Source organism: Palaemon carinicauda, chromosome 9 (genome assembly GCF_036898095.1).
Source record: "Palaemon carinicauda isolate YSFRI2023 chromosome 9, ASM3689809v2, whole genome shotgun sequence".
Taxonomy (NCBI): Eukaryota; Metazoa; Arthropoda; class Malacostraca; order Decapoda; family Palaemonidae; genus Palaemon; species Palaemon carinicauda.
In genome coordinates this window covers 119,312,879-119,329,689 of record NC_090733.1, presented here as the reverse complement: position 1 = coordinate 119,329,689, position 16,811 = coordinate 119,312,879, and the positions used below count along the sequence as shown (strand labels likewise).

The 16,811-nt window shown below is 44.9% G+C and overlaps 1 protein-coding gene across 1 annotated transcript in view; it reads right to left on the bottom strand.

Moving 5' to 3' along the window:
* LOC137647106 (protein RRP5 homolog) overlaps positions 1 to 16,811 on the bottom strand; it is a 64,930-nt gene that overhangs the window by 26,088 nt on the left and 22,031 nt on the right. The window contains exons 6-9 of the mRNA XM_068380338.1: positions 9,382 to 9,558; positions 8,728 to 8,918; positions 6,274 to 6,464; positions 3,713 to 3,980 (exon numbers count right to left, since the gene is read on the bottom strand). Of these exons, the coding sequence (XP_068236439.1) occupies positions 3,713 to 3,980; positions 6,274 to 6,464; positions 8,728 to 8,918; positions 9,382 to 9,558 (827 nt within the window). The remainder of the gene's footprint in view (positions 1 to 3,712; positions 3,981 to 6,273; positions 6,465 to 8,727; positions 8,919 to 9,381; positions 9,559 to 16,811) is intronic.

Below are 16,811 nucleotides of genomic sequence, written 5' to 3'. Positions count from 1 at the left end.
AGTCCCCTTCTCTCAAGGACGCCAAGACTGACTTCGGAGTGTCCATTTTGAAGTCGGTCTTGCAGACGAACTTGTTGAGGACTAAGAGGTCTATGACCGGTCTCCATCCTCCTGTCGCTTTCTCCACCAGGAACAGCCTGCTGTAGAACCCCGGACCTGGGTCCTGGACAGGTTCCATTGCCCCTTTTGCCAACATTGCTGAGACCTCTCCCTGCAGAGCTTTCTGTTTCAAGGGATCCTTGGGGGCTAGCCACTCCGCCTGCTGGTTTGGCATCAGAGGTGGAGGGTCCACTAGGAAGGGCAACCTGTACCCTTCCTTCAGTACTGTCACGGTCCACGGGTCTGCTCCGTGTTCTTCCCATGCTTGCCAAGAACGTTTGAGGCATCCCCCCACCTGAGGCTTCGGCAGGAGTAGGGGGCCTCCCTCCCTATCTTCTCCTTGAGGAGCGGCTTGAACACCCTCTTCTGGACGCCGCGAACGACGGCCTATAGGCGGCTTGGGTCGAGGCTGATCCCCTACGGGAGGGCTGAGACGACTGGGACCAGGTTGTAGCCGAGTTCTCTCTCCTAGGCTGGCTAGGAGCGGGCCGAGGAGGGCGAGGCGCATCGACGGAGGACCTTCTGTACGCCAGCCTTCTGAACAGGTGGGGCCTGGTCTCGTACGGTTCCTTCAGCCTTCGAACTCTCTCCATCGACTCCTCCGCTGCCTTCGGGAGAAAGATCGTGTCGTCCCACAAGGTCAGGTTCCTCAGAGACCTGGCCTCTCCGTCCAGAAGCCTCCTAGTCAGCTTGCTTAAGACGGTGTCCCTCCTCCGTAGGACCCAGTTGGCGGCCAGGGAGAGGTAGGAGAGGAATTTCAGGGCCTTACCTCCCGAACTGATAAGTTCCTTGAGTAAGGCCTGGGTTTCCGGTACGGTCAGGTCGTAGGATGACTGTACGCCCACCAGGGTGGAGGCCCACCAGTCCAGCTAAGAGGAGACGTTGACTAGGCCCTTCGAGATCTCCTCCATTATGACCGCCTCCGAAGGAGAGAAGAAGATCGGAGCCGTGGACGCCCTTTCTTCTGAGGCTACCTGCCCCAACACGGTGAGTGATGGCTCCAGTGCACAGGCGCCCGCTCGCTGTCCCTCTGGGAGGTAAAACTTGCTCTGGGACTTCAGGCCCTGGAGCAGCTTGGAAGCTCTCCGGTTCTTGGGCGCCTCGGCGTGGTTGGCCACAATCCTCTCCACGTGGGCTCTTCCCAACTTAACGTCCCTCGCTAAAGGAAGAGCCAAGGAGGGTCGCTGCTGGACCGGGGCGTCCACTATCCTGTTGAGGCTGGAACGCCATGCATCTTCGGAGGAGGGTCCGGCACGTCCAGTCTGTGGTGGCTTCTGATGAGGCCTATCACCCTCCGATAGGCAAATACCTCCGCTGCCGACCCCTCTCCATGGTCGTCGAGATCCTCCGACGGGCGCTCTGACACATGTGACGGGGTTACTCCGACGGAGGACCTCGCACGTGGGGGAGTCTTGGACCGACGCTCTCGCGGGGGATCACGTTGAAGGACGGGCATCGACGTCGAGACGGGGACCGCCGTCCTGGGTCCATCATCTCTTCCGGAGGTTCTCGTATCTGCGGGCCTGCCCGTCGAGGAAAGCCGAGGGCTGCGCTCGTGACGAGCTAGGTGGCCTTTGGAGGTCAGGACTCGGCTGCCAGACCGAAGGGGCGACTCTCTCCGCTGGGCGGATGGAGCCGGAACCTTCGCGGTCTTACGCCTGTCGACTGGAACCTGCCATGATGAGTCCCTCCGTAGGGTGCCACTGCTGCCAGAGGAGTATCTATCCGGGGAGCTCGTCCTCGGACGCTAACTTGAAGGGCCCGGCGCCGCAGCTAGCTCCAGCAGCCTGTCGCGGTGAACCATCACCCACTCACCGTCTGGGGAGGCCCTTTCCTTCCACTTCCTCTTGGGGGATCCTGGGCGCCGACTCTCGTGGCGCGACCTCGAGCGGAAGCGAGACATCTTCTTGCAGGACTTCTCCCTTAGTCTTCTGAGCTTCCTCAGCGCCTTGTCCTCCGAAGAACAGGAAAGCTCCTCCACTGAGGAGACCGACGACTTATAGGCCCTCTTCGAAGACCTCGCCTCCCTCGCTGGTGTAGGAGGATTCCTGCGACGCTCCGTGGAAGACGACGCCTGCAAAAACACCTCTGGAAAAACGGCCGACGGCGCTGGGGGGAGCGAGGAGGCTCTCCCGTGGGAGACCAGGTCCCGAAGTCTTCCTCCATCCTCATCGGAGACCTGAAGGGAGACCTGAAGGGCGTCTTAGGGGGAACCCACGCAGTGGGGTCCGACGGCGGGGAAAGCTCCTTCTCGACGTCGCCCTCGGCTCCTGAACCGCCTGAAAAACACGCCCAAGAGGCTGGAGAAGAATTAGTAACATTTTTCCCCCACATGGGGTCATCTGAGGAGACGTGACCTACTGGCACCAGGCCACCGTCTCCCGAAAACACTCCCGCCCCTCCCTCAGGCCCCTCACTCGCCTGGAACGACGCCACAACACCACTGTCTTGAAGGTCAGACTCTTGGGGAAGGGCCGCGGGCCTCTTCCCCGCAACGGACTTACCTCGTCCCCTACTCTGGGTAGGGGAGGTTGGAAGAGAAGCTCGGACCGATGAGACGCCCGGCGAAGCAAGGGAGGAAGGGACGCTCGGCTTCTTATGCGACTTCTTCGTCGCCTTCTTCTTTTTGGTGCTATACTGCACCCACTGCACCTCATTCCACGACTCGTACTCCGGACACGTGGCGGAAGGGGAACACACGCTGCCCCTGCACGAGGAACACAATGAGTGCGGGTCAACTTCGGGTTTCGAGAGGAACGCTCCACACGATTAGCCAGCCATAGGCCCAGGACAACGGCGAGGATGCTCCATGATGTAGGAGAAGCACTACGAGACACAAGCACACACAGGGAAAGCACAAAGAGAAAGCACAATGGGACCACGTGGGTACCGCGTGAGACACAAAGGGTCGGGGACACACAAAGTCACACTGGGATTAGGAGAGCGGCGAGATGATATCGCGACGCGACCAGAGAACTTACTGGAGGTTGAGACCTGAGCAGGCATGCTCTCTGACCCGGGGTTAGCCTCAGGGCGCATATCACTCCGCCTGAGGTTACCCCTCATAGAAAATGGGTTAAGGGTAAACTACACAAAACTCTGGTCAGATGGGAGGAGATCCCAGATACTCCTAAGAAAGTAGTTTGAGGTAAGTACTTTGTATTGGAACAAACATTTGGAATTCATGGTGTGATTTTCTTATTGGTTGTATAAGACGACCCCCCATTTTCAGGGATAAATTTTAGGATTTAAGGGTTTTCTTAAATGTGGAAATACAGTACAGTATATGGTAAGTCTATGTTATACTGTACTGGGTCTTCCTACATATCTTTGCCCTACTACCTTCATACCTACTTAGACCTTTTCATGTAAGGCCATTAGCATTTAAGGTAATTTTTCAAATTAATGGTACCATATATCAGAAAGTTCAAGAACATTAGCTTTATAATGATCTATTATTTTTCATACTTCTGATCAATGCCTGGTGCTGAAACATAACATCAGGAACATGTATTGTAACAATATTTATTATTTCTTAAAGCCTTTATTTAATACTGACAAATATTAAGGAGTATAAGAGTTATGATAAAAATAGTACAACACAAAAACTTACTTGTTCTTCTAATATGGATTTCTGAAGGGAAACGACATATAATTCATCCATATAATGGTAAGCCGTGATACGAAGTTCATGCTCAGATCCAGGGGGAAAATTGAGGTCATCCTGTTCAAGTGACGAATCCTTATCACTCAAGTGCTTTCTCCAGCAGAATGCCCGATAACTTCCAATTTTGAAAAAGACGCCTCTTTTCTGAACTTCAATTACCTGGCCTTGTGTTCTATCTCCTATATTCAACCCATGCAGCAGATCTTCATTTGATCTGAAATATAAATAAATATATTGTATAATGTTAGCTTGTAGCTAAGCACAAATGTTAGCTTCAGAAAACTCGGTCCAAATTTCACTTTTTATAATTAGAAAAAAAAATTATTTTAAAAGTAATGGGTATTTTTCCTAGTTATAAAATCCAAGTCCTTCAAAATAAGGAACTATCTTCAGTGGATATGGAACGGCTGTTGAAATTGTTTATGTGGTAGTTAACAACAAGTAGTGAGCACGGACAAGTAGCCTCACCAACCCCCTGTCAAAGATTCCTCACTTACGACCTTCAGCTGAGGACTAAGAAGGTGGTTGAGTTGGGAAGTTTAACTTTAATGTGCTCAAGTTTGTACAGTATCATCATCATCAACTCCTCCTACGCCTATTGACCCAAAGGGCCTTGTATAGATTTCGACAGTCGTCTCTATCATCAGCTCAATTCATCCTCTCCTACTTGATGCTTCATAGTCCTAAGCCATGTAGGCCTCAGTCTTCCAACTCTTCTCATACAATACAGTACAATGACAGCAAGGAAAAGTGGAAATTACTTTTCAAATTTGTTTTGTTCCTACAAGCATACAAACCTTTCATCCTTTAAAATAAGAAGAATCACTTATTGGCAGATAAAAAGTTCCCTTAGATCCTAATTAGTTAGTTCTTTACCCTATTAGAAAGGCCAGTGTGACTGGTCCTGAATAGGTTATAGGTAACTTGACCATGTAATACATGAGTTCACCTTTATACACTCTGGTACTAGTCCTTGGGGACCACCCCAGAAAATGGGTTTTGAAGGTGTTGTATGGTCCCTAAGACTACCTCCCTAGACTCATGAAGGGAATGGGACACAACTGAAACATACTTCTTGGGTTGAATAGATGGTTGCAAGGCATAAACAAATGCCCAGGTAATCATTGTATTCAGCCTTAGTAATGATTCTCAGTGGGTGACATGTAGTAAGTTAGCAGAGGTATTTAGCATTAGAAGTGCCATAAAGGGTTCAATAGAGTCTGAACCTGTGGATGTTCCTTATATAAAATGAGTCTGTGCCTTACACGTTGATATACTTGCTCTAGGGTAGGAAGACAATATCATGGTGTCATGGATTTCCTATTCTAGCCTTTACAGGAAAAGTGTTCAACATCTCCACTAATGTACCAGGAATTAATTTTACAGGTATAAATGTTCTATATTTCAACTGTATGAATGAAATGATTATAGTGCATATTGATTTCCAAATGGTTCACAGAAAGAGGCTTGAAGACTGGATTATACCATAACACTAATAATGGCTATAGTGTAAGGGTAAAAATTCTTCTATCTCGATTTTCTTGTTCCGAAAGTCTCTTACTCAAAATTTTCTTTCAAATAAAGTATAACTACATCACAAATATACATATAAATATCTATGGCAATCTTTAAATTCCACTTTCAATAAGCTTTCATAATTTTCCAAACTTTTTACACCTGTCAATTCACATCTCATACATAGAAATTTCCAATTTACTCATTACTGAATGCAATCTAATCACAGTCCTTTACTTCTAGCAGAACCAAAAGTAGACCTGAGAATTTTGAAGATTCTATCTCTACGGAAACTTAACGCATGCAACTTGTTTTCTGGCATAATGTTTTAATATTCTTCAGCATAATGAAAATTTTAACCATAGGAAACTTAACACTAAGTGTATTGGATCTCATTGAAGAGTTTGATGTTAACACTAGTTTCTAAAGTGATACAATCCATCTATAAAAGTTTGCCATAAAACTACGATTGAATGATATTTTTACAGAAGTTCACTTTAAATTTCTTCAGATTGGCTAACAAAGGTACTAATGCAGGTCTTTCGTAAATGTACAATGGAATAAGGATAACTTTCAAGCAACTGACACAAAACTGCAAAGTTAATAGGCATCAGACTTACCAAACATTGTCATGACACTTCCATAAAGATAATTTATATCTAGACTCCCACCCATGTATAACAGACATCATATATTTATTCTACAGTAAAGATTTTTATCATAACTAATTTCTTAAAATATACAAGACAACATAACTGGATTTCCTTAATTAATTGGATTAATTTCACATTTCGTATGTTTCAATAGATCTTGTTTATCACTGTACACACACTATATTTTGCTATTACCTAAGCAATATAAACTATTTATTTTGTCACAAGATGAAACTCATGTAAAACATAGGTTTGTATGTACAGTACTAACATAACATTTCCATTATAAATTTTTATAGGCATAACAGAATATTTGGATGAGCAAAACAAAAGCATTACCTCTCAGTGAAGGTCAGCTGCTGCAGGGTTAGATGAACTACTCTAGAAAGTGGAGTTATATACATCACCCGTGCCTTGACCTTTTGACCGACGTCATAATCGCTAAGTTGTTCTAAAGATGACTGGAGATGATGTGGACCCACAATGCCATCAGATTCAGCCAAGAGTAGCTTCATACATCTTTTATCAACCTATAATTATAAAAAGTACTGTCAAAGGTATAACAAAGACAATATTCTTGTTATAAATCTTTTACAAAATTTATAGTCCTCATACCTGATCTTTTTCTAATACCCTGGTTAATGTCTAAAGTTAACAAATAGTACATCTTTTTACACTTATGTGAGATTCCATATGTAAGCATTCACTAAACCAGAAAATGCTTTTACAAAAGCAGGCCCTAGATACAAGTTGTAGACTTATTCCAGAAACAACAATAATGTGCAAATAGATACAATGGGACACCAGTACAGTATACTGAAATTATATACCAGTGTCAGAAGTTTGTTTAGATTTAATGGAAACCATCTGAAGATACAATTCTAAGAATTGTACTAAATATTGGTTTTCTAACAATAACCCTGTATTTGAAATATTAAAAAAAAATCTATAAACCAATTCAACTAAAAATTTTAAGGCTACAGTGTTGTTATAGGAGCTAAAGCCCAATAATCTTCATAAGAAAGCCAGGATTCTTCAAGATCATGTCCACAGAACACCATCGAGACAGGTTATTGAAATGCCACTAAAATGCAAAAATTAAGAGATATGATTTATATCTGATATCTAGAACTTTAATTTTATAAAATCTGGATACAATTCTTGGCGAGTTTCTGTGAACTAACTTTTACCAAGAAATTAAATTGCACTTTTGGACAGAGGAAAAATTGAAATTCAAGTCTCATATAGCATATTAAGGACAACACCTGTAATGTCTATAGTTTATCCAGTATACACAATTTCCCATAAAAAGCTTACAACCATTTCTAATGAGAGGAAATGAAAAATATGGCAACAGACTTTCAGTCTTATAATAATTTAGCTCCTTTAGGTTACTGGCACCTTAAAGTTGCCGTTAAATAGATTAACTTTCAAACTCATCATATATAGTATATATTTTAATACAACATACACCAAAAGAATCAAAAGAATATCATTAAGATCATTGTTATAATAATCTGTAAGTTCCTTGCTGATGGGGAAAAGGAAGGAAAGAGGTCTTAATCCAGGACTAGACTGGTAACAATTCATCTAGAAGGATAAAGTCTTTAACATTAAATAGGAACTTGAATTACCAGCTTTACTCTGAATTTGCAATAATTTATATATCTCAGCAAAAACTATGTACATTAAGTACCTTATTAGGCTTTATTAAATAATTTACCATCGTTTTGATAATCTATTTAATAAAAATTACGAAACTTTTCAGAATGACCACACTATTTACTACGTACAGAGACTTACGAGTAAGTGATAAAGAGACTCATTCAAGCCCCATAGGAGAAAAGTATGAGATGGGCTATTGGCCGAACTTGTAAGCAACCAAGTGCACAGCTATTCCAATAAGATTCAGTCCCATTTTATTAAGCGAATCTTTATACAGAGAAAACAATTGGCCCAAGGAAATCATAAGACTTGCCCGGCCACAAAAAAACAAGAGTCGTAAAGAGTACTTATTTCACGAGAAGAATAACATCTCGGCATATAAGGGATAAGTAGAGGTTTAGATGCACTTACTTTATTGAGGGGAGGGCTACAAGGATCCAGATTGGCACCTCAGTATTTTGTCTTGCAAATTCTAGGTATCTAACAGTAGCTAAAAATGCAGGTGTAATGATTTTACCACAGAAAGGCAAAAGTAAGTAAAGAATTTGTCTCTCTACAAGAAGTTCTCGAACCTGGGAGATACTGTGTACCACCAGAACTCTTACTGAATGGTGTATTAGAAATACTGTATTAGTTACCACTTGAGGAGCTAGGTTAGGGTTTAAAAGACCAGCTAAGGTCTGAAATATCACTCTGAACCAATTACCGGAAATGCAATAATGTGTATCCATACACCTTACTTGAATAGTTAAAAGATATGAAGAACACAATGTATCGCAGGGGATGAACAGTTCCAAATTATATATATTAATTCTGCAGTTAACATACATACTGTACACAAATTAAGTGCATTAAAAATCCAGTCAGCAACAATATCATAAAACAATGAGGACCACTGGGACCAGGTAATATCTGAAAGCCTGCACAGTACTCAACTTCACCACTTCACAGAATCAGAAAATATTTGTTATCCTTTTCATAAGTATACCATACATATCATTGCATTATTTTTTCAGATATTGCATAGAATTATTGAAATAATGAGACTGCAAATAACAAGCACTTATAGTAGTGATAATTTCAGAAATGTCAATTTATAACCTACAAAAAAGGTCTAAACTTTCTTACAGTAGTGACAGTTGTAGAGATGGCTGTTCCAGGCAGAAGCAAAGAAAAGTCGTCAGTATCTACAACATCAACACAGGCTTCCTTCACTTCATTAGGAATCGCACTCAGCTTTAGATGCAAAGAAGTCTCTTCCTCACTGGTCTTCACCTTGGTAACAATGCACCATACTACACTCCCAACACCCACAATTCCTGTACAAATAAATGAAAAACATATCAGGCAAAGGCATACACCGTACTTTGATACCCATACCCTGAGATAACCAATAGCTAAACTGGTAAAATGTCACACAACATCCAATATAATGCATCCTGAAAGTATAATATAAAAGAAGACATGAGAGAGAGAGAGAGAGAGAGAGAGAGAGAGAGAGAGAGAGAGAGAGAGAGAGAGAGAGAGAATTTCACATAAATTATGCATTAACTGGTGTTGTTTCATTTCTGAGGATGCTATAAGTTTAATCTAATGCGAATTCACTTAGATTAGCATGATTGGGCTACAATTTTCATGTTACTAGTATAGGCTATATTAACTGCATATCATTCACACTACATTTGTAACCCATTTGTATCAGCATATGGGAATGAACAATGGATTACTGTAAACTACAATGCAGCAATATAACATAGATGCGAAAAAAATTTCACTGCTTACCTGCACCTACAGCTTTTGCTCTGTTCAAAAACGCCACTTTCACATTTGAAATACCCGTTTCCATAACATATCCATTGTCCTCAATGCTTGCTACAATACATTGCAACAATAAACCTTTTCGAAGTTTGGAAGCTGCAATGCCGAAGTTCACTTCTTGAGGCATCAAACTGAGAGTTACTAGAATTAAAAAATCAAATGAGTACCATACTACAAAATAAAGGGAAATATAATTCATTTTGAGCATAAAATTAGATAGAATGACTAGTTACAGCATAAGAAAGGCAATACTATAATACCAAAACCTTCATTTTGTTTTAGTCTCTTATTATAAAATCTCTCATCTTACGTTTTCAAGTACCGTACAGTATAGTACATACCAGGTATTTCAACTTATTAGTTTAACAGTACTTAAAGTCTCTATCAACAATGATTATACTTAAAGTAAGCTATCCTACTAAGTCATTGCAGACAATATTTTGGTTGGTTGTTTTAAGAAGGTGAGGCCTTTTTGGCCAATGTGGACTCTTGCAATTTTGCAGCACACAATACATAGTTTTTCCATCAAATAAAAACCCTTAATTGACAACAATCTTAAACTTGAAACCAAAAATCTATAAATCCGTTACTGCAGCGGAAATAAAAACTACTAATCACAATGAAGGAAACTCAGCCTCAGTATGTCAATCACTGTTGTAAACAAATATGATCAACTTCATTTACTGGAAGATCACATACAAGTTTAATACGAAACACTAAAAATATGACAAACTTATAACAGTTTGTATTTTTCCTAACATACAAACCCGAATTCTTTACTATAGGAGATATTCTAGCACGAGCTGGAAAATACGGCAGAAAACCTCAACAAGGTCGTTAACGACCGGGCCGGTAGTTATCCCCCTGTTGGGGGTGGGGGACTGCTGGCCGGTAGCTACTGAGTACCTACAATCGGATTCTAGCTAGGACTACATTAGGGGGCAGTGACGGAGGGAAGATTTGAGTAAAGAATTCGGGTTTGTATGTTAGGAAAAATACAAACTCTGTTATAAGTTTGTCATTTGTTCCTACACTAAATACAAACCCTCATTCTTTACTATAGAAGACTTAGTCTTGAAGTCAGGGTGGACGAAGGGTTCTCTATACCTAGAGAAGATAGTCCTCAGACTAGACTCTATTAATGAACAATCTCCCATTAACTTCCTTTGTAGATCCCCAAATCCAGCATGACTGAAGGTTTGTAAATATGTAGAAACCAAAGTTTCAGCATGAAGAGGGTCGGGAGTAATACCAGGACCCTTTCATACAAAGAGTTCCCCTGACCTTGAAAAGGGGAACCCTCGTGACTACGAGTATAACTTATACCCTGTGATAGGAGTCAGATGAGTTTCATACCTTATTTCCATTGTTGAGTCCAGCCGAAACTGTTCACAGACTAGGCTACCCAGATGGGAGGAAGAAGAAAGAGCAGAAGATAGATGGATGTTCTTCTAAAACCTAGTGTAACTCAGAATCCTCGATCAATGGCTACTGTCCCCTGAAAGGGCGTAAAGGTAGTTACCGCACCTGCTGACCTGCCACAATAGGTCTTATAGAAAAGGTGTTTAGAGACCTATGTGTCACTTCTGATAAATAGTGAGTGGTGAATGTAGATTGGCGCTTCCAGACTCCAGCTCTTAAGACTTGGGAGACTGAGAAATTCTTCTTAAATGCCAGCAAGGCAGCTACTCCCCTAACTTGATGGGCTTTGGGTTGAGCTGCCTCAGGGTCTCCGTGAATGGCTCTCGCAATAACTTTTTTGAGCCAGAAAGAGATGGTGATGCAAGAGATTCTCTTCTTAACCTTCTTGGTACTGAGGAAGAGATGACGGAGGCGTGGTCTGAAAGGTCTGGTGCGCTTCAGGTATTTCCTTAGCGCCCTGACCGGGCACAGTAGCAATTGGTCAGTATCCTGAGTTGCCCTATTGAGGCTGGAAAATTGAAATTCTCTAAACCTCTCATTGGCAGATGAAGGATTCTGGGTTTTGGCCACAAAACTTGGCACGAAGTTGAGAGAGACTTTCCCCCATCCTCTAGTATGGGTGACTTCGTAGGATAGACCGTGAAGTTCACTAACCCTTTATGCCGAGGCCAGAGCTACTAGGAAGACGGTCTTAAGGGTGAGGAAGAAATCAGATGCCTTATTTAAGGGCTCATATGGAGACCCCTTTAAGGAGCGTAAGACCAGGGACACGTCCCAAGGTGGTGGAGATCAAAACCTCGAATCAACAAGGTGATATCTTCTGAGGTGGAAAGGTCAACTCCTCTCAGTCTGCAGATGAGGCTTAAGGCTGAACGATAGCCCTTAATTGCCGAGACTGAAAGGAGTTTCTCCTCCCTGAGGTAAACTGGGAAGTCTGCCACTAAAGGAAGAGAGGGATCGAGTGGAGACACGCCTCACCTTCTACACCAAGCTGCAAACACTCTCCATTTTGCTTGGTAGAGGTTTGAGGAAGATTGGCGCAGGTGCCTGGACATGTGTTCAGCCACCTTTCCTGAAAAGCCTCTGCTTCTGAGGAGAGACTGGACAGCCTCCAGGCGTGAAGTTTCAGGAAGTGGATTCTCCCGTGGGGGATACCACTGTGTGGCTGCGTCAACAGACGGGGTTCTGGAGACAGGAACTCAGCACTTGGACCAGCAGGGAAAGGAGATCTGCATACCACTCTCTGCTTGGCCAAGCCGGAGCTATTAGTGTTATCTTGCAGTCCTGAGAGATAATGATTTTGTTGATCACCTTTCTGTGCAGGCAAAAGGGAGGGAAGGCATAAGCGTCCAGGTTGTCCCAGGAGTGTTGGAGGGCGTCCTGGATCGCTGCCTGATGGTCTGGAACTGGGGCCCCGTAGCGGGGAAGCTTCGCATTCAGAAAGGTGGCGAATAGGTCTATTGTGGGTAAACCCCACAAAGCTATTACTGTCTTCGCTACTCGAGGATCCAAAGACCATTCTCCACTCAGCACTTGGTGATGCCTGCTCAGCTGATCCACCACGATGTTTCTCCGGCCCGGAATAAACCTGGCTGAAAGAGAAATGTTGTGGCTTTCTGCCCACTGGCAGATCTGGACTGCTAACAGACAGAGGTCTCTTGCCAGAGTACCCCCTTGTTTGTTGATGTACGAGACGGCTGTGGAGTTGTCGCTCATCAGAACCACCTCTCGTCCGTGTAGATCTTCTAGAAAGAATTTTAGGCCTTTTCAGGCAGCTAATAATACTAGGTGGTCTATATGGAGAGACTTCTCTACCGGAGACCAAACTCCTGATGCTAATTTGGAACCCCATCCCCGTAGCGACGCGTCCGAAAAGAGTTTTAACTTCGGACTCGGGTTTTGGAGGGGAATGCCCTTTTGGGTGTTCTCTCTGGTCGACCACCAATGAAGATCTTGTAGCACCTGACTTGGGACCTCCACTGCCAAGAATGGGGAATCTGACTTTTGAGACCAATGGGTCTTCAGATGCCATTGGAGACTTCTGATTCTCGATCTCCCGCCTGGAACTAGTTTCTCCAGAGAGGCAAGATGGCCCAGAAGACACTGCCACGACTTGGCTGAAGGTGGTAGTGGAGACAAGAGATGGGTGATGGACTGATCCAGTCTCCGAAGCCTGTCTTCCGAGGGAAACACTCTCCCTGCCTGGGTGTTGATGGACATACCCAGATAGTTCCAGACTTGGGTCAGAGTTAAGCAAGACTTCTCTGCGTTTATAAGGATCCCCAGATCCTTGCAAAGACACGGAAGTCTTCTCAGATGATCTAGAGCTAGCTCCTTGGACGAGGCTAGGAGTAGCCAATCGTCCAGATATCTTAGCAGACGAATTACATGTTTGTGCGCCCACGAAGATACGAGTTCGAAGATCTTCGTAAAGACCTGTGGGGCAGTCGAGAGGCCGAAGCACAGGACTTTGAACTCGAAGATTCGACCCTGAGCCAGGAAGCGTAGGAATTTCCGAGATGTGCGATGGATTGGCACTTGGAAATAAGCATTTCTCAAGTCTACAGATGCCATGAAGTCTCCTGGGCGTACTGCTTGGGTGACGAAAGCCGCTGTCTCCATTTTGAATGGAGTCTGCTTCACGAACTAGTTCAGAGTCGAAAGATCTATTACTGGTCTCCAACCTCCCGAGGCTTTCTCTACCAGAAAGAGGCGACTGAAAAACACCGGGAAAGAGTCGGAGACCTCTTGAATGGCGTCTTTTAGAAGCATGCTCTGTATCTCTCGAGCTAGGGCTTGCTGTTTTCCGGGATCCCGAGGGACTTGGGAGGACGAGATCGGGGGGAATTAGAGGAGGAGGAGAGTCTATGAAGGGAATGCAGTATCCCCAACGAAGCACCCTATGGTCCACTGCATGGCCCCCATAGTTTTCCAACTCCTCCAACTCCCCTGCAAGCACCCCACTACGCATTGCGAGGGGGGAGTCGAGACCCTATTTCTGTCTAGGGTTCCTCCCTCTGCCTTTAGTCTTAGGAGGAGCCGACTTTCCTCTGCCCATAGGTTTGGGTGTAAAAGAGGGGCGGCTGGGGTTCTTGGCTGGCAGTGGAGATGCGGTTGTTGCCTTGGGTTGTGGAGTTGGCTGCTGTTGCATTGGACGAAAGGAAGCAGCCTTTTGCATTGCAGTGTCCTGCGTCTCCTTCCTCCAAGTCTCTAAGGTGGAGGAGACTGCTTGTCTAGAGAGGAGAGGTTGTAGGAGATCAGAGTTCCTCAAATCAGATTTCTCAGATTTTCCGATGCTCCTATGAAGTACTACCACCAGAGAGTTATGGGGTCTTTTGACTGGCCAGACAGTACTATACTGGATCCTTCTCTCTGGTTACGGTTCATTTTCTCTTTGCCTACACAAACACCGAATAGTCTGGTTCTATTTCTTACATATTCTCCTCTGTCCTCATACACCTGACAACACTGAGATTACCAAACAATTTTTCTTAATACACTGTAATTGTTCAGTGGCTTCTTTCCACTTTGTTAGGGTAGAAGAGACTCTTTAGCTATGGTAAGCAGCTCTTCTAGGAGAAGGACACTCCAAAATCAAACCATTGTTCTCTAATCTTGGGTAGTGCCATAGCCTCTGTACCATGGTCTTCCACCGTCTTGGGTTAGAGTTCTCTTGCTTGAGGGTACACTCAGACACACTGTTTTATCTTGTATCTTATTTCTCTTCCTCTTTTTTTGTTAAAATTTTTTATAGTTTATAAAGTTATATTTATTTTAATATTGTTGCTCTTCTTGAAATATTTTATTTTTCCTTGTTTCCTTTCCTCACTGAGCTACTTTCCCTGTTGGAGCCCCTGGGCTTATAGCATCCTGCTTTTCCAACTAGGGTTGTAGCTTAGCAAGTAATAATAATAATAATAATAATGCAGTCTGGAGACTACCGATTCCCTCCTTTTGAGAATCCAGTTGCCCCACATCATTGCAGCCGTAGCAGTTAGAAAGTCCATTGTCTTGGCCCCAGCAGCCAGGACTTCCTGCAGAGACTGCATGGAATTTTGGTTTGAAAGGTCTTCGTGACTTGCAAGGTAGCCCACTGTGCCAGACCATGTGTCAAACCAGGATAGTGCCTCTAGAAGAGACATTGACGCTGCTTCCATTGTCGAGGCTTCTGCTGCGGTAAAGGAGACTGGAAGGGAAGAGAGTCTCTCTGCAGAGCAGCCAGGTCTCAGCCTTGCTGTGTGGGGATCAAGTGTCAGAGGCGAAGGGTTGGCGTCTCTGACCTTGTAAAAACGCCTTTGCCTCGAAAAAGGAAACTGCAGCATCTTATGGGATCCTTGAGACTTCAAGGAATTCGTTTCCCCCGAGACTGCCTGCGAGACCTTCCTCAGACGGCCTGCAGTGTGAATAAACCAGGGAAGTTCGATTCTGGTCTTAGGGTTAGGTGGAGGACGACATAGTCTGTCTAAAGCTGGAGCGTCGGTATGACGAGGCGACAGGTGTAAATCTCCGAGACCTGAGATATTACACATCGTTCTTAGAGCCCTCAGATAGGCGGACTCTAAGTCTTTTGATGGTAGTTCCTCCGAGGAATCCTCAGGTAGCGCTAATTCCTCGTGAGGGAGGGTGGTAGAAGCCCGAATGTCTGAAGGTAACGGCGAGGTAATATACTCTATTGCCGACAATCCAGAGGAGGGCTGAGCGCTGGTTGATGGCACCGCGCGCGCAAGATCCTGCCTGGAAGTTGAAGGTTTAGGCGAAGGCGACCGAATTAACGGTACTCTCTCAATAATAGAATGCGTTGATCGGCGGCCTGGCCTTTCACCTCTGTTCTCAGCCGAAGAGGAGAAGGGCTGAACCCCTGTGTCTTCTTGCGAAGTTCTCGCGAAGCCCATATTTCGTAATTCATTAGAAAGTACGGGAATGGGTGCTGTTCTGTCTGAAACGCGAGGGCGCGGAGAATGACCTCGCGCGGATATGTCCCGAGACTTGCGCGCTCGGAAGTTTGACATACGGGAGCGCTCTCTCTCTCTCATGATACTAAGCGACGGCGAGAAGAAGTGTTCTCTCTCGCCTTCACAGCGCGAGCTGAGCTCCTCGTGAAGGAATGTGAAGGAGAAGAATCGTGCTCAGAGTGTTCTCTTCCCTTGGTTGCGCTCTGGGGACGATCAGATTTAACCTCGCCCCAACGGGAGCGCTTATTGCGCTTGAGAGAACTCTCGTGTAGAAGAGCGGGAACGTTTCGTAGAGCTCTTCTTATAGCGCCTAGATGATTCCCTGCGAGAGGAAGACGATCGCGAAGCTGAACGATAGCGCGAGGAAATATTCCCCCTATGTTTGTGACGAGAGCGCTTATCGTGTATCGGCGAGACATTTCGTGAAGAGACAGAAGGCGAGGAAGAACGAGAACGATGACGCCTCTTCCTATGTCGCCTCTCTCTCCGACAAGAACGTCTTGGAGAAGGAGAGCGAGCTCTCCTTTTCCTCTTCTCTCTCTCTCTCCTATTCTCTAAGGAGGACGAATACGACGAGGAGGAGGAGGAGGAGGAGAAGGAGGAGGAGAAGGAGGAGGGGGAATCACGATGATCACGCTTGCGATGTTGTTTCGTCGTAATGCAAGCGAGGAGCGAAGTAGGCTCCCAGGAGCTGACGTTATTACCTCCGCTGACACTTCAGTGGCCGCCGATTGAGCTGACAGGATATCGGCGAGGTCCGGAACTCCCGAGGGTTCCTAAACAGATGGGACCTGAGGTAAAACTGTGCCTGCGAGGAACTGATTCCACACCTCCACCGAAGGAGAACCATGAAGTCCAAGGGCAGGCCATACCGCTCGCACGTTATCTGGAATAGAAGCGGTAATAGAATTATTTCCGATGACAGACGAAACTATCCCAGTGGGGGGGCAACTTGATTCGCCTGCCCCGGGGGAATGGGTGTTAAGTCAATGATGCCGCTCTTCTTTGACTTCCCCCCGG